General features: G+C 37.1%; 1 protein-coding gene across 1 annotated transcript in view; it reads left to right on the top strand.

The window, feature by feature from the left end:
- The window catches only part of LOC150089625 (cilia- and flagella-associated protein 43), a 302,046-nt gene that overhangs the window by 166,120 nt on the left and 108,350 nt on the right, over positions 1-27,576 (top strand). Inside the window, exons 10-11 of the mRNA XM_090390054.1 lie at positions 743-908; positions 27,002-27,114. Of these exons, the coding sequence (XP_090246180.1) occupies positions 743-908; positions 27,002-27,114 (279 nt within the window). The remainder of the gene's footprint in view (positions 1-742; positions 909-27,001; positions 27,115-27,576) is intronic.

The raw sequence follows: 27,576 nt of genomic DNA, 5'->3' as shown, positions 1-27,576 counted from the left end.
ATCGTTAAGCTTTAATCATGATGTAGCAGTAAAAAAATCCACATTATTTTGGGGTTTATGGCCACTGTAGCCCTATCTGAGACTGCAACTGAGTCCATTCATATAGATTGTTGAGAACTATTTCTGTGTGACATTCTAGTACAGAGAGGGACCCACCATGATGATGAGGTTATCTGCATAGCTGTAGTGTGAGTATTGGCAAAGTGATCTAAGTACCAACTGTTTGACCCAATATTTCGAACAACGGCCCCAAAATATATCTTGGGGGACACTCTCAAGTAACCACTCTGGACACAGTCTGATGCCAAGAATCTTTCTGTTCTAGAATTAACTTGGGACCAGTATAAAGCTGGAGAGAACAGCCTGCATTTCTAAGTCAATTGAGTGCATTCTCCCACCTGAGAGAATCAAATGTGTCCTCAAAATCAACAAACATAACTAGCTCATACTTGAAATATAATGTCTTGATGTGCATGACCAAATTAATGAGTTCACCCTCATAAGAACTTCCAGGCCTAAATCCATACTGTCCTGTCAGTGTGCCTATTAACATTTTTTCATATCTAATAAAAATAATTTATCACTGTGCATAATTTGAGCCAAATTACTAATAGCTCAGCTTTAGGCAACTCACATTCAAAAGTTGCTTTGCTTCATTTGAATAAAAAAAACAACTGTTGTACTTTAGTAATATCTGCATATCTTGTGCTTATCTTATTCATGTGCCTTTATTTCATTTTAGAGCTTATATGCATACCACTCAGGGATCATACAATGTCAGCACTGATGACTTAAATGTTGCCTTTGCTGAGCTGGATGATTTCACAAATTGTCCTGAAGGCTTACAAAGAGAAATGTGGGGAAAACTGTGTCAAATGAGAAGAAAAAAGTTTATTTTGGAAAATCAGGTTTGTAAACTTTAATGATTAGTATACAGTCATTGCCTTCCATCTAACACACAGATGAATGAATGGAAAAAAGGAAAGGAGCACTTCACAAGTATAAAAGTTGATCATTCAGTTTTTACTTTCATTGAAATGAAATTAACATGAATTAATCAAATCCTCTAGCTATTAAAAATGATTACTTTCTGTATTTTAAAAGAAACTTTACTAGCCACAAGTAATAAGCCATTTTCTTGTTAGTGTATAAGCAATAATAACTAAGTGGCAAAAGCCTAAAATAACCACAATTGTATGATAAAAACATTTATTAAAATTTTATATTAATCCAAATTTAGCATGACTAACCCCTTAAAAATGTCAGAATTAATAAATGGTGAAAATTTTTTCATCTTTTTCATCGCTACCCCCCCCCCCCCCCCCCATCACCAATTTTGGCTAATGCTGTATAAGCTTGCTTCCTTGCTCATTTTTCTAATACTAATACTAATTATTTTCTGTTTAAAAAAAAAAAAACAAAAACACATGATTTTATGTCTCTGTATATGAAAAAAAACAAATAAGTACAGAGTGAGAAAATGCAAGATATATGTTTTCTTAACTTTACTTTCATTTTGATGCAAATTTACAACAACTGGCACTTTTGTAAAACAAGGTAGTTGACATTAATCTAACACTGATGGCAAGAAAGTAATTTTTCTTCTTATTTAGGTAAAGGTGGACATTACACTTTGAGCACTTGAAGACAATCTGCCTTTTGCACCATTGGCCACCTGCACTGTTGCCTTGAAGCCTCAACTCTGAGGGAATGAACACTTCCATCCATTCTTGAATTGGTATTGATTTTGCTGGACCACGATGTTTTTTCATTTAAAACTTCCTTTAGATAGTTGGTGGTGGGCAGCTTCTCTTTCTCTTTTGCATATCTTTTCGTTTCGTGCAAAGTATTGCTGCTGCTGCTATCGAAGTTTTGAATGATAATTGGTCTTTCTGCCTCTTCTTCACTATGCCCACTGATTCATGGGGGCAATAAAGGAGCTACCTGTTGAAAGCCACTGAGTCAAAAAATATCTTTTGGTATTATTATTTCTTTAACTTACTTCAAAGCAGTAATAAGCTGTTACTGCATCTAGTTAACATTAACACCTCTCACGAACTTGTAGAGGATATTAATGCAAGGCTCTCTTCACATGCGTTTCTTTTCAGAGATCTGTCCTGCCTTTCACCCACATAGTTCAGTGGCCACTGCCAAATGTACTGGCAGTAATCACTTTCTTTTCTTTTGCTACTCCCTTTTTTTTTTCATATCTTTATCCAGACTAAAATTGATTCTCTGTAGGCAGTTCTGTTGAAGAGTATCAAGTGCAATCTTTCCCTTTTTTTTTTGCTAACTAAACAAATAACTGCAGTGATAAAAACCAGTTGTCAAAGATTAACAAATTATTGGAACCACCCTGAACAATTTCAGACAGTTTCAGAACATTTACACTTCCTACAATATTCAATACCCTAAGAACCACTTCATTTTATCAGTGTAAATTTCAAAATAATGGACAAGTCCACTTGTATCATACATTATTAACACTTTTAATAGATTAGATAATTGAGAGCTATTAAGTGCTCGATAATTCCTATATTCTATTATATTATAAATCAACAGGGATTACCTTTATTTTTGATGTAGGAAGCTTCTTTTCAAACTCTCCTAGTTTAGGAGAGTTGATATAGGAAGCTTCTTTTCCAACTAGGAGAGTTTGAAAAGAAGCTTCCTATATCAAAAATAAAGGTAATCCCTGTTGATTTATAATTATTAACACTGTATGCACACTTATAAGACAGCTATATTTTGGATATCTAGTGTTTTATAGCAGATTGGACCTTGAAGGATGAAGTCTATTCATCAGTATTTTAACTAGAGCCTGGAATATAGGGAGTAGAGAATCAATAAGAGGTCTAAGTTGGTAGAACTTGTCTTATTTGGATCATAGTGAGTCATTATTGTTAAAGTGGATATACTTTTTGATTTCCTCCCATCAGTCCCATGTCATCACATCTGCAACCAATTGTACTCTGCCCTCTGTTGACCAATACATGCGTGAACTTGGAAGGCTACTCACAGACATCTACAAGACAGTACCTAGAAATTTCCCTAATTCTTTTCTGGCTAACTCAGGAATGGTTTATATCTTCCTGGGTGCAGTACAGGTTGCTTTGCCCAACGGTGTAATCCAATAAATTATCATAAAAAAATGCCCAAATAACTGGGCAGGTAATTTAAACTCATCTGTTTTGCTAATTGGTATATATTTTGCTGAGTTTTGTCCTGCTACAAGCTTTGACAGTACAGTAAACCCTTGATTTCACGGGGCCCAATATAATGGATTTTGAATTTAACGGACCGGACTAATAATACAGTAATGTACATATTATTTTTTTTAAGTTATACAAAACTTCAGTGTTATTATTAATTTTTAATTAATAATAATTACCTATTTCCATTATTGTTTTGATAATCAAAGAAACCATGCACTCTTAAAGACATTATGAATCAGTTGCCTGTTATTTACACCATCTCAAAGAAGGTGTGGTTTACTTCAGAGATTTTTTCTGACCGGTTCTTCAACCACTTTGTCCCTGATGTGAGGAACTTCCAGACAGATGTTCTGAAAATTTCCCCCAATAATATAAAGGCGTTGTTGCTTCTTGACAATGCCCCTGCTCATCCTAGTGCTGAGAAGTTAGTTAGTAAGGATGGCAGAATTAAACGTCTTTTTTTACATCCTAACACAACTTCAGTTATTCAGCCAATGGACCAGGGAATAATTGCAGCCTGCAAGAGGCTGTGTAAGAAGAACTTTTTGGAAGAAGTAATGGTTGTGTTGGAGGATGAAGAAGATGCAGAAGAAGACCAGAGGAGCCAGGACACTTCAGAATCTATGAGCCTACAACATTAAGCCTGCACTCTTTAACTTTGCAGCTACTTAGAAGGAGATGAAGACTATGACTTTGGCAAATGGTTGGAAGAAGTTGTACAATATTGAACTGGAATTGAATCTTGAAGGATTTGAGGCAAATGACTTTCAGCACACCCTTGTAAATACTGGCAACCAGGAAACAACTGAAGATGATGTTCTGAAATGGCTTGAAAATGATGGAGATGATCCTGGCTATAAAGTCCTCACTAAAGAAGAAATTGTGGGTGAGGTTCAATATGGCAAGGCAGGGAAAGAAGAAGAAGAAGAAGATATTGAGGAAGAGCAAATTACACCAGCATGGCCTACACTGATTGAAACGAGAAATCTCTTGGACATTGCCATCCACTACATAGAAACGTTTTCTGACCCTGAAATCGTTTCTTACTATGAAAATTTTCGGCAGTTGAGGGCGATTATTATTAAGAAACAACATCAGAATGGCAAACAACTGAACTGGATGCTTTCTTTAAGCGAACTTCACCTCCAACTACTTGTATATCTCAACCATCTACATGCAAACAGATGACACCAGTATCTCCATTTGGAAACATTTCAGGAGAATCTGAAGCTGAGGATTCCCCTTCACCTCTACCTTCAGATACTGAATAACAACTACTGTACTACTATCACTATGGTCACGGAAAATGCTCTTCAACTACACTGTCAAAGAGGTGAGCAAATATTACATATTCTTTATTATAATTTAATACAGGTGACCCTCGCTTAATGCTGATAATTCGTTCCGGAAAAACAGAGCGCTAAGTGAATCCGCGCTAAGCGAGCTCCGCATTCCCATAAGGTAACATATGTATTTGTAAGTTGCGGTCAATGCCATAGGATATTTCCTAATCGATAATAAACGGTAGTGAAGAGATGCACAAATGTCGGTCAAAATATTTAATATTCAAATATTTGTACATATAAAATATTCTGCATTACATACGTATATAAGGAGAGATTGCTTCTACAGGGATGGGATACACTTAAATAGAAAGGGTGCAAGAATATTTGCTGATGCTATCGAGGCAGTGTTAGGTGGGTCGGAAAACTGCTAGCTTGGGGGGAGACAAAGACCAATAGATTGACAGTAGCCACTGGCAGAGGTGAAAGAGATTCTTGCACTGCTTCTATTAGAATGAGCAGAAGCCTGAAAAACAAGATGCATGGTATTTCAGAGACTGCTGGGAGCCATTGCGGTACAAGTAAACATATGGGTTGTGTTAGGGTAGCTAAGAATAGAAACAGGTGCAGGTATACTTGTGTGTACACCAATGCTAGGAGTTTAGTAAATAAATTTGATGAATTTGAGGTTTTGCTCAAAACATCGAAGGCAGATATTGTTGGGATATCAGAGACGTGGTGTCACACAGATATAAGGGATGCAGAACTGCAATTTGGGGAGTACAACGTCTACAGAAAGGATAGACAGGATAGGAAGGGAGGAGGGGTTATGTTATTAGTTAAGAAACACATAAAAACCAAGGAAGTGAAGCCAGTCGACATCGCTGGACAGTGCAGTGTGGAGTCAGTTTGGTGTGACATAAACATTGGGAGATCAAAATTGAGAGTAGGAGTGTGCTATAGGCCTAATGACTCTGATGAGTATAATAAGGAACTGTACAGGGAAATAGAGTGGGCCAGTAAATCAGAGTGTCTTATAATGGGAGATTTTAATTTCCCAGATATTGACTGGAATTTGGGGGCTGGTTACTCACACACTAGCAGGACTTTTGTGGATTTATTGGATGATTGTTTTCTACATCAGCATGTTCGGGAGGCAACTAGAGGGAGTAATACTCTTGATTTGATTATCAGCAATGATTCTTCATGCATTAAGAATCTGCAGATAAATGAACCACTAGGTGGCAGTGATCACAGTGTGCTGAAGTGGGATTTACTCAAAGAGGTAACTACCATTAGGGGTAAAGGGAAGGGTTATTGCTTCCGTAAAGGCGACTACGATGGACTGAGACAGTATTTAAATTCTATACAGTGGGACCAACTGATGATGTTACCAACAGCAAATTCAAAATGGGAAGCATTCAAAGAACTTATCTTGGAAGCTACTAGGCTTTACATACCAACTAAGAAATATTGTTCAAGGTTTAGGCCAAAATGGTTGTCAGATGAACTAATGAGGCATATGGCAGAGAAGAAAAATGCATGGGATACATACAAATTAACACATGACACAGAAGCCTATGATAGATACAAGTTGATATGCAACCAAGTTACAAAGGAGGTTAGGCAGGCGAAGACAGATTACGAGAAATGAATATTTTGCATCGACATTCACACATGAGGAGTTATTCAGCGAGGGGAATGCCAGAGGTGTATTCAACTCTAGCAGTAAGCTACAGAATCTTGAAATAACTGGGAGTAAAGTGGAGGAGAAACTGTTGAAGATAAACACAAGAAAGGCACCCGGGGTGGATGGGATCTATCCAGTTATATTAAAGGAGGCAGCAAAGGAAGTAAGCAAACCCTTAGCCATAATTATGAGAGCTTCCTTGGACTCAGGGGAGGTACCCATAGACTGGAAATGTGCAAATGTGACCCCAATTCACAAAGGAGGATCAAAGGCTGACACAAGTAATTATAGACCTGTGAGCTTAACTTCTGTTCCAGGAAAATTAATGGAGGCACTGGTTAAAGAAGCACTGCAGGATCATTTAGACAAGACTTCAGTTATAGCTCAGACACAGCATGGTTTTGTTAAGGGGAAGTCTTGCCTGACCAACTTGATTGGATACTATGATGCAGTCACAAAAGAACTGGATGCAGGGAATAACTTTGATATTATATACTTGGATCTTAGAAAGGCTTTTGATACTGTTGCACATGGAAGACTGCTACACAAATTGGAGCAGTGTGACATTGGAGGCAAATTGCTGCTATGGATAAAGGGGTGGTTGAGGGGGAGAAGACAGAGAGTGGTAATCAATGGACACTGCTCATCGTGGACTGATGTTATTAGTGGAGTCCCTCAGGGCTCAGTGTTGGGTCCATTATTGTTTTCTGTATTTATAAATGATATTGATGATGGTATATCGGGCTTAATGTCCAAGTTTGCAGACGATACAAAGGTTGGCAGGGTTGTCAAGGACACTACTGACACTATGCTGCTGCAACAGGATCTGGAAAGGTTGAGCAGATGGGCTGAGAGGTGGCAAATGAAGTTTAACATTGATAAATGTAAAGTACTACACATGGGAAACAGCAACCCCAGAGCAACGTATCAACTCTGTGGTACTACACTGACAGTGGTAGAGAATGAAAGGGACTTGGGGGTGGTTGTGCAGGCAGATATGAAGTTCTCTGAGCAAGCTGCAAGACGGGCTGCAAGAGTAGCTCATGGAGTATTGTCAATGATATACAGGAATTTTTCCAGCAGGGATAAGGAGGTGATTATTCCATTGTATAAGGCGATGGTCAGGCCACACCTAGAGTACTGTATACAGGTCTGGAGACCTCATTTCAAGAAGGATGTAGAGCTGCTGGAACGAGTACAGAGAAGGGCAACAAGATTAGTGAATGGAACAAAGGGGTGCTCTTACGAAGAAAGGCTTAAGTTTTGCAAATTACAGTGTCTGGAGACTAGGCACCAGCGAGGTGATCTGATAGAGGTGTATAAAGCCTTGAATGGTTTAAGCATGCTCAATGCTGATGGGATTCTTCCTCTAGCTCAGAAAAATCACCTGAGAGGGCATAAATTCAAACTGAGGAAAGACAGATGTAGGATAGACGTGCGGAAATTTGCCTTTAGCCAGTGGGTGGTTGGTTGGTGGAACAGACTTCCATCCCTTGTGGTGGAGGTTGATAGCCTAAATAAGTTTAAGGCTCAGCTGGACAGGTATTTTGAACGAACAGAGGGGTGAAGTGGAAGTGGGGTTTTTTTTTTTTTTTTTTTTTGGCTGATGCTGCATAAGCTTGCTTTCTTGCATCAAATGCCTCTACTAATGCTAATGCTAAAATGCTAATAATTATGTGGCAACTATTTACGTATCAAAATTAAACTTAAAATTCCAATTAAAATCATGAATTTAATTGATCTAAATCGATTTTGATTGATTTAATTTAATTGATGAATTTAATCATGAAAAATGTGTCGATTTTGGGTTGAACTTTGGCCCTCTTCTAAATAAACTAAAAGGGGTATTAATTTTAAATCCCCCCTGCAGCGTTACCACCCAACAATGAAGTCACCCGATCCTTCGCCACTTTGAAACCTGGCATGTTTTTTTGCTTCTTTCAATATGAAACTTCTTTTAGTCATTCATTTCCACAAAAGTCCTGCTTCATCTATGTTATGAACTTGTTGGGAAGTATAACACATAATATCCCTCTTCAATAATTTTAACAAGTTCTTTTTTGAAAGTTTCGGCTCCTTGATCTGCACTTGCGGCTTCTCCCTAGATTTTAAATCTATTCAACCAGCCCTTACCAGTTTTAAATGGTTCCACATTTTTTTTTTTTTTTTTTTTTTTTCAGGTGAGTTTTCTTCAGATCATCATATTGGCTAATCTCTCTCTCTTTTTTTTTTTTTTTTTTTTTTTTTTATAATATTTAACTTAACTGAATTCTGCATTGAACTTTATCTTCAATAAAATTAGTTAAAGTCTTTTCCATTTCAATCCTAATAGCTGGCCTAGCCCTAGTTGCTTGCAGTGGAACAGCTATCTTTCCCGCTGCTAAAATTAATTCTTTATTTTTTTATAATTGTTCTTACAGTTAAACTTGCAGTGTCCTAAATTATGGCACACATCCGCTTGTCGTTGACGGGAATCGATTCGCTTCAAAACGTCTAATTTAATTTTCAAATTCAGTCTTTTTCTTACGTTTATAGTCTTCGTACTGCACTCAGATGTTGCTTTTTCATTCTTATCGGCTATTATTAACTCTTCAAAAATGTAATTGCGTTGGTTGCATTAATTACGATACAATGTTCAAGTAAACTGTCCGTTACGCACAATGTCTAATACTGTACTGAGCGATGACTAGACTTTGGATAAATGCATATAACGCAAATATTACAAGCAATATACTTGATCATTTTTTTAAAATGTTGATCTCGGAACTACGTAACAAATTACTGTACTGAAATTAAATTACCGTGCAAGAAAATTTCACTGAGTGTGGGAAAATTTCTCAAGTCGGCGTGGGAAATGTTTTGATGCTGTTTTGATATTCATTTTCAAGCTATCGACTCCATCAAATGAAACGATTTCGTTAAATATGCCAAAAATGCAATCTGTAAAAGAGCGTTATAGTGATCTGTGACAGCGTTATAGTCAGATACAGGTTATAATATAAGAACAGCATTATAGCGAATCAGCGTAAAGCAAACTGCGTTATAACGGGGGCCTGCTGTAATTTTATATTGTACAGTACTGTATATTGTATTAAAGTTTTTTTTTTACATTAAGAACAATAAAAAATTCCCCCCCCCCAATTTACATTTGATTTAATGGACTTTCGGCATTAACAGACACCCCTTCTCTCCTATTAGTCCGTTACATTGAGGGTTTACTGTACTTTCTTTTTTGGCATTCTGCACAAAGCCAGTACCATTTCTTGTTACTGCAGCTGATTCATCTATCTCACCATACATGTCAACAACGTCACTGCTTTTATCTAATTGGGGAAAAAACATTGAATGAAGGAAGCACATTCTCTTCACGCTGTTACTGAGTTAGCTGTCACCATTCTTGTTCTCTGATAGCAGCCTCATTTTCAGAATAGAGAACTTCTTCCCAAAAAAATTTAAGAAATAAAATTTATTCATTGAAGCAATTCTAGCAACCCTAAAAAATGGCATCCTATGACCAAATATAGAAAATGGCTAAATATCAATAAATGCAACAAACCATATAAAAGCAGTATTTTTCATAATTTCAATTTATAAAACATGATTGTGTACACAAATAGAATATTCGAAATGTTGAAAAGATGGTAGCATTTTTTAAAATCAAAAATTTATATGTTGTTCTGAAATTTTTTACTCAAAATTCATGAGCAAATAGGACTTGTGTTATTCTACTTCAAACATCCCAGTGCTCATGTGTTTTACAGTAATTAACACACTAAAATAATCATACTTCAATAAACATAATGGCAGCATGCTTGCCTTTGTTTTGAGTCTTGAATTAGCATCAAACAATAAAAGTGCAATTTTTTTCAATAGTTTAGCATGGAAGTAGCCAAAATGGGTTTGAGATGAATTTGTGATCAGAAGGGGTTGACCCTCACAACTTTGGCTTTAGCCTCATCATATGACACAAGTTCTATCGCTATATTTTGTCAAAATGTTTTAGCATGTCTAGTCTAGATTTATGAAATAACCTCTATCTTGTTGATAAAAAATCTGCAGAGGGTCTCATGTAGCTGAATACTTAGTATGAGAGCACAATACATGTGTTTCAGTTGACTCTGGTTCAACACATCTGACTGCTAAATAATTATTGTATTCCTCTCAGAATGATTCTTTATTAACTCCTCTGTCTTATCTAGTCATGCCAGAGTATAAATAAAATATTTATTTAATATGGTGACCTAAGCTACCATTTCAGTAGAGCTACAATTTTTCATAAGATTTGGGTAGTTAAAATCATTTAACATGCTTAGATATGGTGTTGTAGCAACAATATATACCATCAAAAAAGGGATCCAAAAACTCCCTCAGATGGTACTTCCTCTCCAGATACCAAGCACCAAGAGGGTTAATTTGCCTTTAAATTTGAACATGAAGATTTATTCTACACAGTATACACAAATAACATATCTATGCAGAACTAAAACCAGTGCCCTTAAGTTCCTTCTTATGAGAAGACTTCTTAATATTTTAGTTTACTGGAGTAAACCCTTTCCTGGAGTACAACTTTTACACTCTCAAATAAATAATTAAGTGTTTCTTCCTGTGCAATTCCCTTCAGCTCCTTCTGGGAATTGACTTCACAAATGACCAAAAGACAAAAGGTTTATATGTAAACAGAAGATTTAAGTTAATTGTTATTGTACCATCCATATAAGACTTATATGGATTGTTATTGTGTTGACTTATATGGATTGTTATTGTGTTGTGACTTATATGGATTGTTATTATGTTGATTTATGTTAATTAATGTTGCATTGATTTTGGCCAATTGTTATTGACAAGATTTATGTCAACTGTTATTGCAAAGATTGGTTTCTGTGAAACAAAAGGTTTATGAGAATCATTTAGTAGCTATCTCATTGTGCTTGTCAACAGGTTTGAAAGTTCCAGCGGACAGAGTAGACAGTGACACTGTCTACTCTGTTTGCTGGAACTTTCAGATTAACATACAATGAACAATTAACAACATTGTCACAGTGTTGTTAATTGTCCGTTGTATGTTATATATTGTTTTCTTGGTTCTCAGGAATTCAGAGACTCTGAGCATATTTAAAAAAGTATTGTATATATCTGTTTAATCTATATAATATTGGTGTAAATACACCATAGAAAACTCTTTTGATGAAGGGCCATCAAGCCTTGAAATGGTGCTGTCTGGGTGGTGCCCACTGAGAATAAGCAACAATGGTCTTCTCTTTTAGTGAAGTGTTACTTATTCGAGGTATTGCAACACATGGCAACTCATTGTGAAGGATGAGCGCAATATGAGATACAGATAAAATGATGCCCTTTCACACTGCAAATGTAGTTTTTTCATTTAAGAATTTTCTATGGTGTATTTACACCAGTATTATATGGATTATTTCTGCTCTTAAACATATGACTTTGACTTAAACATATCTGTTTAATATAATAATTACTGGGTCTTAATGAGGATAATTTGTGGAAGTTCTCTACTAATAATTCATTTGTTGACACCCACTGGTATTGCTCTACATCTGGTGGATGTGGGACTTGTGCATTCGGCACAAATGCATAATGCACTGGGCAGTAGCTGAGTTATATTGGCGGTGGTAAAATACCTTGCACGTGTTTTTAGGCTAGATTTGTTGAGGTTCTACATCAAAACAGATGAATTAGGTCGAAATGGACTTTTGCCTAGGTGCCACCCTTGACTATGGGATACACGTACGCAGTGAACCAGGAGGGGGGGTGGCGCCTCCGTAGCCAGGTGGGAAGGAGCAGCAATGCATAGCACATGCTTCTTGATTAGACCGGGGTTCGAGCCTGTCACCACCAAATACGGAGGATGCGGAAAAAGTCAGGGAATGACCACCGCATATTCCCAGAGAAATATGGCTTTAGTTGCTAATGCTCTTAAAAATCAAAAAATAACAAATAAAATAGCACCAGGAGGTCAAATATAATATAATGTCTTATATATGTGTAACGAGAATGTTAATGTATATAAAATTGTATATATATCTTTTTTGTAAGTATTGTATATACATGTAGTTCTTGACTTTATGAGTTAATTCGTTCCAGGCGCGCGCTCGTAAAGCGGAAATTTATTTCCCATAGACATAAGGTTAAAAATAGGGGTTATGTTCTCAACAATGAAATTAGTTAGCTACTTAGTTTATGTTTAAACAATGATTGATTTATCCAAAGAAATGAAAACGTATCCTGTGAATTCAAGCAAATTATAATAATAGAGAAATTATTTACGACTTGCAAATGTTAAAGAACGCTTATTCTTCATCATCATCGACTAAATGCACACTCGTTGATCACTCATTATTGGCTCGGCACTCGGTTTGTTGCACAAGGAGTCATCTTCTTCAGAACTGTTTCAAGAGGCATTTGTTTCCAAGATAATCCTCTCTTTTAATTATAAATTTCACGATTGCATGCATATGCATTTTTTACGGCACACAAAAATTGCAACTAACACGATTCGCATGGTGTAACAAGTTCACGAAGCTTAAAAAGGAATGAAGAGAAGATTCTGAAAATTTATTTATGTTTTTTATATGATTGAAGATTCCAGTAAAGGGGAAACACATTTCACCATAATAACATAAAAACCCACACGATTCCAGCTATCAGTATTTTTGCAAATGCAAGAAGATCGAATTAACTACCCATTTATAATTGCTTGCAGTAACAGCAAAGCCCAATAAACCGGAAAGTGCAAATTGTTTTTATTGTTTTATGGTCGAGACCTCCAGAAATGTGCTTTAGAAAAATATCACAAAGGCATTTAAAATTGATTCTTATAACAGAACACATGATAACGATGAAGGTGTAGTGCATTTTAGTGATTTGAATTTGTAACTAATATAATTTACAAACCATGTTCACGACCTTTTATATGGCTTTAAGGTCACGCTCATGATCTTAAAGCCATATAAAGCCATTTGTTTCGAGATCTTCCGAGATCTCGAAACAAATGACCAAAAAACAATGTGTTATTGGATTCACATTACGATATTTTAATGTTACGATGGTGTCTCTGGAACTGATTAATATCGTAAAGCAGGATACAGTGTATTGTATAGCTATGCACGTGGTTTGGAATGCGGTATTTATGAATGTTTAACATTCGTTTTTTGCAATTAATGTTCATATTTTCAATTTTGTTGATACTTGATACTTGGGGGAAAAAACTCGTAAAGCAAGAACTACCTGTATATATATATATATATATATATATATATATATATATATATATATATATATATATATATATATATATATGTAATAACTGTGTGTACAAATAAATGGAATGGAATGGAAATGTGCAGATCTTAAATCTATTTTAATGCAACCAGAATCACTATATCAAACGTCTCATGGATTTGTTCTTTCCCAACTTTTTGTCTTTGTTGATACACCATTCCTAAATGTGCAACTATTAGTATGAATATTAGTAAAGTCAAATGATGCAAGGAAGCAGACATCTGCATCAGCCAAAAAAAAAACTATTATAAATAAAGAAATAAATAAAATAAAGCAGAATATTCATGTTATTCCCATTCCTACAAGGAATGAGAATAACATGAATTAACATAATTCTGCTTGGAATTTAGTCAGACTTGCTATCTTTACCATGTTGGGAGGCAATATTCCAGTATTCGACAATCCATTGCCCATAATTGAGCTTTTGTGAAATCCTCAGTACACTTCTCAAATCTCTAGACTTAGATGTGTAGTTGTCAAACTTTGCAGTTCACACATAGAGAGAGCACTACTGTCGTGGAGGTGAACAGTCTGCGGAAAATTTTACTCCTGCAAATGGATAAGTATTTTTGATATTTTTACCATATTCTTGATTAATTAACATATTAAATAGCATTTTAAAAAAATATTAAATAGGCATAGAAGTGTTCGTTAGCTTATTTTTAAATTTAACTATTGATTTTTGTATGGTATGATACACTGCTCATACTGCTATTGTATCGGTGTCTTTGGCACAAATATCGTAGAACATAACCAGTAGTGCAGAGGAGTAGTAAGGTTTTAATAATGATAAATAAATAGTTTTGAAGATTTTAATCACTTGTTGGGGATATATCTTTTGTATTTAGCTAAAGATATAACTAATTTAACATTGTGATCATTACAGTATAGTGTAACTTGACAGCGTATATCTCAAACTTGATAGCATAAGAAGTAGATAGCGTAATACGTATTACTGCATTAGCTTAGCGTAGCATTGTCAATTAAATTTGTTAACCTTATTAATTTTCATCGTTAATCAATTAAGTAGTATCTAAACAGAAATCATTCCCCAGATTAGAGCAGCACAGCAACATGCACAAAGTAGCGGGAGTGCTGTGGCTTGGGGGGGGGGGAGAACTCGAGGGGGAAATTCTCCAATGCATCACAACCTAAAACAAAAATGTGCAACTTGTGAAATGTTTGCAGACCTTTCTAGAGCAGCACATGATCAGCCAAGGAGGATGTCCTTGTGTATGTCAGGTATAGAAAGTGTCAAGAAATTAGATGCCAACTCAGCATTCTGATGAGCATCTATGAGAGTTTGAAGAGTAGAGTAGATGCCCTCGAAGGAATTAAAATTGGGGACAAATCAAGCTCTCAGCTGCTGAACTCAATGGCAGAGCTCACTCTTGTTGTTTGTTTATTTGGTTTTTAGGAGCATTAGCAACTAAGACCATATTGCTCCAGGGATATGTGGTGGTCATTCCCTGACTACCTGCATCCTCCATATTTGGTGGTCACGGGCTTGAACCCCGGTCTAATCAAGAAGTGTGTGCTACGCACTGCTGCTCCTGCCCACCTGCTATGGAGGTGCCAGCTCACTCTTGTGCATCAGGCAACACAGTGGCAACCTTCAGGGCAGAATACACTGGTCCCACAGGAGCTAGTTATTGTCAGTGACTCTATTGTCAGGGAGAGGGGGAATATATGTTGCAAAAAGGTATGTTTGCCAGGGGCAAAAGTTTATGACGTTGTAGAGCAGATATCATCTTTTAAGGGCACAAAGAGTGATATTGTCGTACGCATTGGCATTAATGACATTAAGAGAGGAGATCACGGACTTACTTAACGAGTACAGGTCAATGTTGTAAAAAAGTTGCAAGTTAGGGTTAAATTTGAAAGTGTTTGCTATTCTGCCCAGACACGAAAGAAGGGAGTATATGATAAGAACTTTGTCAATCAATTCAGCCCTGGAGAGATTGTGTAAGGCTGATGGGGTAGAATTACTTCCAGCATGGTCTGTGCTTGTTAACAGGAGAGACTACTTCTACGGGGATGGGACACACTTAAATAGAAAGGGTGCAAGAATATTTGCAGAAGCTATCGAGGCAGTATTAGGTGGGTTGGAAAACTGCTAGCTTGCGAGGGGGATTCACAGACTAATAGATTAACAGTAGCCGCATGCAGAGATGAAAGTGACTCTTGCACTGCTTCTATTGGAATGAGCAGCAGCCTGGAAAGCAGGGTGCTGGGGATTTCCAGGACTGCTGGGAATCATCATGGAACAAATAAATACATGGACTGTGTTACGATAACTAAGAATAAGAACAGGTGCATGTATACTTACATGTACACCAGTGCTACGAGTTTAGCAAATAAATGTGATGGATTTGAGGTACAGGTCAAGGCATCAAAGGCAGATACTGTTGGAATATCAGAGATTATTATTATTATTGTTGCTCTTATATTATTTCTCCCTGATTGGGGGATTCCACTCTGTGACGGGTACTGCTGCGAACTACACAGGGTGGTTGTAATGTCTGGTGTTACTGTCAGTTGAGGAAATCTCTGACTATCCTACAGGTGTTCAGGATTGCGACTTTCTGGAGTTCCTTGTAGGTGTTCTCTGAGAGACCTATTGCTGCTGCTAGGCTGCTATGTAGAGTCTTTGGTACCTGGTTGACACGATGATTGGAATGGTTGATACTTCTTCCATGTGCCACATCTCCTTTATCTCATATCACAGGTTCGTGTACTTCCTAATTTTTTCCTCATAGGTTTTCTGGACATTGCTAGTGTTGGGCACTGCTATATCAATCAGGTAGATAGCCTTTTCCGTCTTGTCCTCAAGGGTTATGTCCGGTCTGTTGTGTGGGATGGTCTTATCCGTTATTATGGCGCAGTCCCATTACAACTTGTGAGTTTGGGTCTCTAGTACTGCCTAGGGTTCGTACTTATAGTATGGTACACTTTCTTTGATCAACTGGTATTTCCTCGCTAGCTTCTGATGTATTATCCTGGCTACCTGGACTATGAGTGTACTCAGTCTGGGTGATCACCTTGCACCCCGCGGTGATGTGTTGGATCATTTCTAAGGCCAGGTGGCTTGTCAACATGTGTCATCTGATATTCCGGGCTCCTTTACAATGCATTTTATATAGTTTCTGGTGTTGATTACCTGGTCTTGGATGGCCAGCATGAATCCTTCAGTCTCGGGGAAGAGCATCCCACTTGTGAACCATGCATTGGAAGCAATGTTATCGATGTGATCTTGATGGAGGTCATTGTAGTGTCTGCCATGGAGTGTCTTCTTTGCCCATCTTTCTAACTTTGTTTCTTGTACTATCTGGGCGGGAAGGGTTTCCTCGCTTAGGTTGAGTGGGGTATACCACTATCTATCTTCCTTATGGCCTGGTGGAGTGGTGCTGTGTTATTCTCGAAGTAATCCTTCAGGTTAACTATCGCTGTTTTCTGTTGCTCTATCAGGTTTATCAGGCTCCTTCCTCCCTCTTTCCGAGGCATTGTTATTCTCTCCACTGCTGACTTTGGGCAGTGTTGATGACTCTTGGTGATCATTGTCTTTGTCTTTCGCATGATATCTTCTAGCTCAGTGTTAGTCTAGTCTATGACCCCGAATGTGTATGTTAGTACTGAAGCTGCATATGTGTTTATGGCTTTAACTGTGTTCACTCCATTCAGTTTTGCTTTCAGCAGGCTTCTGAGTCTCTGATGATATTTTTCGGTCAGGCACTTCATGATTTCCTTGTGTTCTAACTGCTCAGCCAGCATCATCCCTAGGTATTTGTAGGTCTCTCCTTCTGTCATAGCTTCTATCTTTTTACCAGTCAACAGCTGGTTGTTTCGGCCAACTAATTTTCCGTGGTGTGCAGTGTGTGGGTCTTTCATTTTTCTAGACCAAATTCCATCCTGATGTCCTTGCTGAATTCTTCGGTGATCCGGAGTTGTTGCTGGAGTTTCTTCTCGGTTGCCGCGTAGAGCTTGATGTCATCCATGTACATCAGGTGGGTGAGGGTGTACAGGTTCTTTCTTCCTTCTTATATCCAAACTTGCTGCCATTGAGCATGGTCGACAGCAAGTTGAGTACTAGACAGAACCATAGTGGGCTCAGAGCATCTCCCAGAAAGATTCCTCTTCTAATGGGAATTGGCCTGGTTGTGATGTTCTCGACCTTAATGGTAGTACTCCATTTCACCATTGTTGCTCCTAGGAAGTTTGTCACTATCGGATTGACCTTGTAGATCTTCAGGGTCTCTATTAGCCAGCTATGAGGTACGAAGTCGAAAGTCTTGCGGTAATCGATGTAGGCTGTGTATAGGTTGTGGTGCTTCTTGAAGGTTTGCTCCATAACTGCGGCAGCTATGGTTAATTGCTCCTTGCATCCTTTGCTCCTCAGCTTGCATCCTTTCTGCTCTTCGGCCATTATGTTCTGACTCTCTAAGCGGTCTGATATCTTCTTAGTTATGCAGCTGGTCAGGATCTTGTACATCGTTGGGAGGCATGTGATTGGCCTGTGTTTCACCGGGTTTCTTGTATCTTCATCTTTAGGCTTTAGATATGTGACTCCTTCAGTGAGAAACTTTGGGATTGTCTCCGGGTGCCTTATAATTCGAGTGAACTTCTCTGCTAGGTGCTTGTGTGTGCAGGTGAGCTTCTTGTACCAGTAGTTGTGGATGTTATCTATTCCTGGGGTTCACTAGTTGTGGGTTTTCCTGATCGACTGTTTTACTTCTTCTTCTCGAATTTCCCACTCTCTCATCTCTTGTACGTCCTTTGTTTTCTTCCATTCTACTTTTATCCAGGGTGCTCTGTTGTTATGTCTTACTTCATTGCTCCAGATGTTCCCCAGAATTCTTTGATCGTCTTCTTCTTGGGAGTCTGTTTTCTGCTTTTTCATCTTAACTCAGTTTCCTTTAGAAGGCTCTTTGGTCCTCATCAAAAATTTGGTTGTTTATTTTCTTCTGGGAGCTCTCTTTGTATCGGTGTAGTCTCTTGCTGGGGTTCTTGTTATTATTATGGTGCAAGGAAGCCTGAGGCTTATGCTGCACCAGCCAAAAAAAAAAATTCGGAGTTTCCCTGAGAGAGAGAGAGAGAGAAGGAAATCACCAAGAAAGAGAGGAATGATGATATCGAGCTCAGGACCCTGGGTTTGCCAAGCCCATACTCACCAGATGTGAGCCAAAATGTGGTGTCACATGTATTCAGAATTGGAATTTGGAGAGTACAATGTGTACAGAAAGGATAGACAGGATAGGAAGAGTGGAAGAGTTATGCTGTTAGTTAAGAAACACACAAAATCTAAGGAAGTGCATCCATTTGACATTGGTGGACAGTGCAATGTCGAGTCAGTTTGGTGTGACATAAGCACTGGGGAAAGCAATGGAGCAATGAACGAATATCAGATTTTTGCTTTAGAGTGGGAAAATCTGCAACATTAACATTTCATATGTTTATTGTTGTGTGTGTGTGTGTGTGTGTGTGTGTGTGTGTGTGTGTGTGTGTGTGTGTGTGTGTGTGTGTGTGTGTGTGTGTGTGTGTGTGTGTGTGTGTGTGTGAATGGTATAAGCTATTCAAAGATGGATGTGAGATGTTTCTGATGACCCAAGAAGTGGGTGTCTGTCAGCCTCTCAAAATGAGGACAGGGTTGCAAAATTTCAGGAAATTGTGGCAAAGGATTATTATTTAAACCTCAGAATTATAGCTGATGAATTGGATATGAATAATGATCAGAATCTTCAAATTCTGGCTGAAGATTTAGGGAAAAGGAAGATGTGTGCAAAATTTGTGCTGCACAGCCTCACGGATGAGCAGAAGCAACAAAAAGTATCATCACGAGAAGGCTTCCTCCAGACTTGTCAGGGGTGATTCCATGTCAAATGGCCTAATTTTGAAGATGGTCCCTGCTTGACCATCTTCAATTTTGTTGAAACTTGGTGTAGATGTTTAAACAGATTTCCAAAGAAGCTGTGCAAAAATTCAGTTCAAAATATAGTATGCTTGAGGCACCAGCACCTTTCTTGTGGAGGTCACTTGTGTTACGTGGAGCAAATCACAAAAAATTTTCAAAGTTTTAAGTGATACATCGAGAGTTAGTGTTCTGAAACTTGGTATACCTAGTTAACTTTTATTTTTATTCAAGGTAATCTTCGCCTGACTGAATGCACTCAAAGTTATGACTTTCAAAAGTCATAACTTTGAAATAAAAACCTTTGGTACCTTCTTCTTTGGGCATTCCGTTTAACATTTGCATGAATTCAGCCTAACTAAATATGAGCTCTTATACTTGTTTGCTGGCTGAAATAGTTTCAAAGATAGACTCAAAATTTGACCTATCTCTAGGGGCAAATATCTTAATGTGGGAACACCTTCAATTCTCTCGTTTTTGCCACCATTGGAAAGAGCAGGGTTTAAGCAACAAGAATCATGGTTTTTCAGATTGTCCTAAAGGACAGTCTTAATTTCCTTGACTGTATTTTCATTGGAGATGAGTGTTGGATGTTTCAGTATGACTCAGAGACATAGCAGTAGAACATGCAGTGGACTTCAAAATCATCACCAAGGCACCAAAAGTTTTGTTTACAGAAGTCCAGGATTAAGATTATGCTCAACATGTTTTTTGACAAACACGGTGTGGTTCACATGGAATTTTTATCTCAAGGGGAGAGAGTCAATGCTGTATTCTACATACATCATCATCATCAGCCATTTTCAATCCACTGCAGGATGAAGGCCTCTCCAGCAACTTTCCAGTTCCTTCTGTTTTGAGCACTGGCCATCCATTTACTACTCAAAAATTCATGAATTTCATCTATCCATCTCCGCCTTTGTCTTCCAGGTTTTCTTCTAGCTCCTCTTGGGTACCATTCTGTTATTTTCTTAGTCCATCTGTCATCATGTCTTCGAGCTATGTGTCCTGCCCAAGACCATTTTAGTTCTTTAGTTTTGATAAGAATGTCCTTTACTTGAGTTTGCTGCCTAATCCATGTGTTTCTCTTCTTATCTAACAGTCTGATTCCCAATATAATTCGTTCCATTCTTCGCTGTGTAGTTCTTAGCTTCTCTTCCATTCTTTTGGTGAGTGCCCAAGTTTCACTTCCATAAGTCATGGTGGGGAGTATACATTGATTCATTATTTTACGTTTCAGACAAACTGGGATATTGCTCTTCAGTATGTGGCTATATTTCCTGAATGCTATCCATCCAAAATTTATTCTTCTCTTGACATCCAGCCATATATCATTATTACAGCTAATAACTTGTCTCAGATAAGTATATGACTCCACCTTTTCAATTACTGCTCCTTCAATCGTTATTTCCCTTTCCGTGGCATACTTGTTCATCATTACTTTTGTTTTAGCCATATTCATCTTCAGTCCAAAATCCTTACTAACTGTGCATAACTGATTAAGATTTTCCTCTAATTCTTTGGGATCGTGGCTTGTGACCACAATGTCATCTGCAAATCGTAAGTGGTTTAGGTACTCTCCGTTCACATTGACTCCTTTCTGCGACCAGTCTAATCTTCTGAAAGCTTCCTCAAGGGCAGCAGTAAACAGCTTTGGAGATATTGTGTCTCCTTGTCGAACTCCTTTCTCGATTTTAAATTTGCTACTGTCTTTGTCTAGTCTAATAAAGGATGTAGCACTCTCATATATTTTCTTCAAAATCATAATATATGGAGTATCTATGCCTTGTCTTTCCAGTGCCCGAAACATTGCCTTATGCTGTATGGAGTCAAATGCCTTTTCATAATCCACAAATGCCAGGCATAATGGTGTGTTATATTTATTTGCTTTCTCCATTAGCTGTGATATTACGTGAAGGTGATCCATAGTTGAGAATCCTGTCCTAAAGCCAGCTTGCTCTTTCGGTTGATTCTCATCAAGTATTCTTTCTAATCTGTTAGTAATGACCCTTGTGAACAACTTGTAGATATGGGATAACAAGCTAATTGGTCTATAATTTCCAATTTCTGATTTATCTCCTTTCTTATGCAGCAAAACTATGATTGCATTATTCCACTGCTTAGGCATCACACCATTTCTAATGCACTTTGTGAAGAGCCTTGCCAGTTTTTGTGTTATGTCTCTTCCTCCCAATTTAACAACTCTACAGTAACTTCATCTTCCCCCGGGGCTTTCCAATTCTTCATTTTCTTCAATGCATGTTCTACCTCATCAGGAAGAATATCGGGTATGTCGTATGTGTTGCTACTTTGCAATCCATGTTCCCCACTGCTGGTATCATTCCCTTGCTCCTTGTATAATTCTCTATAGTAGTCTTCTGCTATTTGAATTATGCCTTCTCTGCTATTTATAAGTACACCATCGCTATTCTTCAGTTTCAGTATCATTTGTCTTTCTGTATTACTGCTCATGGCTGCTGATTTAAATCCTTTGTTTTCCCTTAATGCTTGTTCTACTTTTCTTGTGTTAAATCTTCTTATGTCCTCTCTGAGTCTCTTTCTAATGGCTTTGCATAACTCAGTATACTCAATTTTCTCCCTGTCAGTGTTTTTCTTGCTCTTCATTTGTCGTCTTTGGTTCATCATGACAAGTGTTTCTTGACTAATTTTTTCTTCTTTGGATTTCTGTTTCCCTATAGGTTTCTTGGGCTTTATCACTTTCAGAAAGTTGTAATATTCCTCGTCGATATCTTGGTCCTGAGCAGTCTGCAGAAGCTCAAACTTGTTCTTAAGTTCCAGTACATACTGCTTTTTCTCCTCCTCTGTTATTTCAAAGACCTTTGTATTATTTACTCGAGTCAGTTTTTTCCTTTCCTTTCCTACATCTATATCAAGTGTACATCTTACCATTCTGTGATCAGTTCCAACATTTACCTTATTCAGGACGGTAACATCATTCACAATATATCTTCTGTTAGTGAGGATGAAGTCGATTTCATTAGTTGTTAATCCATTTGGACTCTTCCATGTCCACTTTCTGTTCACCCTTTTTTTGAAAAAAGTGTTCATTACTGACATTCCTTGAGATTCTGCAAATTCCACAAGTCTTTCACCTCTTTTATTTCTTTCACTAATTCCAAAATTTCCTATAGTTCCTCTTTCTGCGCTGTTTTGCCTTTTTCCAACCTTAGCATTGAAGTCCCCCATAATAATAGTGTAGTGGGTTTTCTGCTCATCTAGAAGACCCTCAATTTCAGTGTACATTTCTTCAACCTCTTCATCATCATGGCTCGATGTTGGTGCATAAATCATTATAACCTTTAGCTTGTACCTCTTAGAAATCTTGAGTATTAGTCTTGACACCCTTGGTGATGTACTTTTGAATTCCAAAATGTTGTTTTTAAAATCTTTATGGACCAGAAACCCAACTCCACCTTCACTCCTTTCACTGTTTCCATTGGTGTACAGCAGATTTCCACTTGGAATATCATTGGAATATCAAAGACTGTTGAACTGCATTTCTTGGGTGAGGCTGCAATTTCAAGAGAATGCAGTTGGTTCTTATTGCATACCAATGCCCCCATCTATTCTGCACTTGTTGTGAAGGCATATCTGATGAAACATGGCATTGTATAGAACAACCATCCATCCTACTCTCCCAGTTTAACACCAGCAGACTTCTTCCTAAGTGCACTATATCCAGTGTAGCTTATGTGCCATTAAACACACACACACACACACACACACACATACACACACAGGTGTGTCCATATCCAGGTGGGCAGGAGCAGCAGTGCGTAGCACATGCTTCTTGATTAGACCGGGGTTGGAGCCTGTGACCACCAAATACGAAGGATGCAGAAAGGTCAGGGAATGACCACCGCATATCACTGGAGCAATATGGCCTTAGTTGTTAATGCTCCTAAAAACCAAAAATAACACACACACTTCCTCTTTCCCAAGGTGAAGACTGCCCTCAAAGGAAGGAGATTTCAGGACATTGAGGACATAAAGAAAAACATGAACATCATCTCTTTGGGCACCTTCACTGATTCTTTTCCAAAACTTTTAGAAAAGTGTAATAAGTGCATTCAGTCAGGCGAAGATTACTTTGAATAAAAATAAAACTATTTTTGATCTCCTTCACTTTGTGTTCTTTTTATGGAACCAGTCCAAGAACTTTATTGCTACACCTTGTATATACTTTGCATAGTAATTACAGTCAGTGGAAGTTCATTCAGAACATTCACTATAGGTGTTTATTTATTGCATACAACAATAAAACTTAATTATTACTATGCATTTCAAACTTAAAAGTTTTGTCACTCATTTCTTTAAAGTAAATATAGCTTCAAGTCATGCATGGGCTCACATCTGGTGAGTATGGACTTGGCCCACCCAGGGTCCTCAGCTGGATATCATCATTCTTCTCTTTCTTGATGATTCCCTTCTACTTCTGACTCTTGTTTTCTCTCTCTCTCTCTCTCTCTCTCTCTCTCTCTCTCTCTCTCTCTCTCTCTCTCTCTCTCTCAGAGTAATTCAGAATTTTTTTTTTTTTTTTTTGGCAGGTACAGCAGCCTCAGGCTTCCTTGCACCATATGGCTAATAATAATAATAATGTGAATTATCAAGAATTTCTATTTGAAATGTTTGGAGGATTAAAGCTGAAATTATGACCACTGCTATGTTATTTTCACCTTGCTGAAAATAGGTCATTCTTTATTCACTGATACATTAATTGATCAATATCAGTTGTTCCCATACAGCTAATAGTGATTTACTTGCTGTTAGAAGTATAGGCTAGTTTCACAGATGTTAGAGGAAAAAACTCAACAGTGAAAGCAGAAATTTATTTCCCCTGTACACTGAGGTTAAGTACATAAAAATGATGAAGTAATTTTTCATTTATTGATATTGAATTGTAAATTTTTTTTCCACAGTGTTAAATTTCCTTGGGTTAATCATAGGCCATTGGAAATCATCTTTCAGGCAGGTGACCTGCAGGCTGCTAATTGAAAAGCAGTACCGTGTGGAATACATGACTGGTCCTCTAAAGTGATGCAGCTCAGCTGTTGTTCTGTTTCCCATACTGAAGATAATAGTTTTGTCTACTGATTCTAGTGATTTTTCTTGTAGCAGCTATGACCAAATGGCAGAACTCCAGAAATAGGGTGTTCAAGATAGTGGGTATTTTCCATCAATACTAATACCATGAATCCAGTTCTATCCTATTCTTTTAACCAAAGTTAGTATTAGCCAGTGGCAATGGACAATATTTCTAATACACTGAAACTTGTATTCTCCTTTGCACTTTATGAGTCTCCAAAATTGTTCTGCCAGTTTTCTTTTTCACAAAGTCCTTTCTGGAAATCATCATAGGTCCCATGACCACTCATTCAAGCCTCTACCCAACACACCACTGAACAACCACTGTTTTTCAGGTGTAGCTTTGTAATATACTCTCACATTTCATACTCATTGTTTCATATTCATCTGTTACATTCCAGATTAGACAGTTGAGTTTGTCAGTCTTTTCATGAGTTTTGCTCTCGTGCTCACTTGAAACCATGAAACCATGCTCACTTGGTCTGGCTTTACCACCACTGTTCCTGGGCAGTGCAATTTGTAATGTAATATGTTTTTCAAGTTCAGTTACGGCATTATTTTCATAGGTGAACTTAAAAACATAGTCTACGAAATAAAATTCCCCAAATTTATTCTGTCGTGCTAAATTTTACATCATTAAAATAATCACTGTATTCAATCTTAACATTAACTTTCTCCTGCTGGACTCTACCCATTTGCTAATTTTGTGGTTTTTTTTACTTCTGTATCTGTGTTTTAATTTTGCATTAACAGGATTATGCAAAAAAATATATTTTTTAGAATTATCTGTGAGGCAGGGCTTCCCAGAAGTATATTCTAATCAGGGTTTTGTGTGTCCTGAGTATTGAGATTAAAACATTTTGTTTGATTCTTTTATATATATATATACAGGCATACCTCGGTTAACGTTACCTCTGATAACGAAGCTTCGATATAACGAAGTCGGTAATTTCAAGCCCCATTTAACATAAAAAAAAATATTCCAGTTTAATCACCTGAAATCTAAACAAACTGAAGAAATTACGGAAACCTTTGGGGCTTCTCGTGGTTGGTTCGAGAAATTTAAAAAACGGGCCAGGATTCATAGTGTAAAATTAACAGGAGAAGCTGCAAATAAGTTTCCAGAAAAACTAAAGGAAATAATTGAACGTGAAAATTTTCCAAATTTGGTGTTCAATGTTGACGAAAGCGGTTTGTTCTGGAAACGGCTACCAACAAAAAGCTTCATTTCTATTGAAGAAAAATCAGCTGCTGGGTTCAAAGCAGCCAAAGACCGTTTAACGTTACTCTTTGGATCAAATGCCTATGGCGATTATAAATTAAAATTGTTATTAGTTTACCATTCAGAAAATCAGAGGGCGTTAAAAGGTAACATAAAAATGAATTTACCTGTAATATGGAAAGCAAATAGAAAAGCGTGGGTTACCAAGGAGTTATTTACTGATTGGTTTGTTAACCACTTTTGTCCTGAAGTAAAACGGTATTGTCAAAAAAAACAACTTTGAAGAAAAAGCTGTTTTGTTGTTAGACAATGCTCCGGAACATCCTACTGATCTTAACACGTTGGACACATGCATTCCTGTCAAAGTTGTGTTTCTTCCAGCAAACACAACTTCCCTGATTCAACCATTGGATCAGGGAGTAATAGCATCATTTAAAGCTTATTATCTGCGTCGAACATTAAGCAGTTTAACTGAACTAGAGGATAAAGAGGAAATGACAGTTAAAACTTTTTGGAAAAACTACACCATTAAAAACGCAACTGAAAACATTGATAGTTCTTGGAGAGAAGTCACTAAGAAATGCTTAAATGGAGTTTGGCGCAAAATATGGCCAGAAGTTGTACTAGAAGAAGAAAATAACATCCAAGAAATTAGAAATGAAGTTATCCAGATGGCTCAATCAATAGGTTTCGAAAATGTCGATGAAGAGGATGTTAGAAATTTATTGAATGCAGAAGATGATGGTTTTTCAGTGGAAGATTTAGAAAACCTTGTTAGCAACGAAGACAAAGATAATGAAGACGAAGTTAAAGAAGTTCCTGCCGAAAAAGTGTTAACAACCAAAGATTTAAAAAGGTGCTTAAATGACATTGAAAACATTTTAAATTTTTTTAGTGAAAATGATTCTGATTTAGGAAGAAGTGTTAAATGCAATAACTCCGTATAGGCAATTGTTAAATGAAAGAGAAAAAGAGCATAAACAATCAACTTTAGACTCGTATTTTAAAATGTGATTTCACTTTGTATGTAAGTTGACTGTTTATTTAATAAAACTTTTCTTTGTTCAAAAAAAAAAAGCTTTTCATTTTCTTTACATAGGAACGTATCCCTATTCTGGCCATAGTATTTTTACCTCTGAAAACGAAGTTTCGCTTAACGAAGTAATTTCGTGGAACGCATCCTATTCGTTATTCGAGGTATGCCTGTATATATATATATACTATTTATTATTTTTTTTTTTCAATAAAAGGTCTTTAATGGTATTTTTGTTTCAGGTCAGACAAAAAGCACTAACCCTTGCAGACATATCAGCAGCTGTTCAGAGTAAGCAAAGAGAAGGTGAAGTTTTGGAACAAAAATTAGAAAATCTGAAAATGCAACTTAACAGGTATTTATACTATTTATTATTATATCAGATATGTTTTTAAACTAATTAATCACACTAAGGTTGTAAGGAGAAGAGCTTTGTTATGTCAATAAACCTGAAAGGACTGCATGGCTTACTTTATGTGAAATAGAGGACATGGTCTTTTCATATTTAAAATTAAAATTCCAGATAGTTTTGTTATTTGAAATATCATTTAGCAGTTTTGTTATTTGAAATATCATTTAGCAGTTTTGTTATTTGAAATATCATTTAGCAGTTTTGTTATTTGAAATATCATCTTACTTAAAATATATAGAGATTTTTCTCCTTTTCTTTTTACAGTGAAATAAACAGAGATTTCTCTGTTTTATTTTGTAGCATGTGCTAAATTATTAAATAATAAATTACATAATATATTTAGGGCAATAACCTCAGGTTACATAGAACTTAACTAACATATAAGTTAGTGCTAGAGCATCATGT

This window comes from Mastigoproctus giganteus, chromosome 2 (genome assembly GCF_048544385.1).
Source record: "Mastigoproctus giganteus isolate SK-2022 chromosome 2, ASM4854438v1, whole genome shotgun sequence".
Taxonomy (NCBI): domain Eukaryota; kingdom Metazoa; phylum Arthropoda; class Arachnida; order Uropygi; family Thelyphonidae; genus Mastigoproctus; species Mastigoproctus giganteus.
The sequence above is the reverse complement of the archived record's forward strand: the minus strand, read 5'-3'. Positions and strand labels throughout refer to the sequence as shown.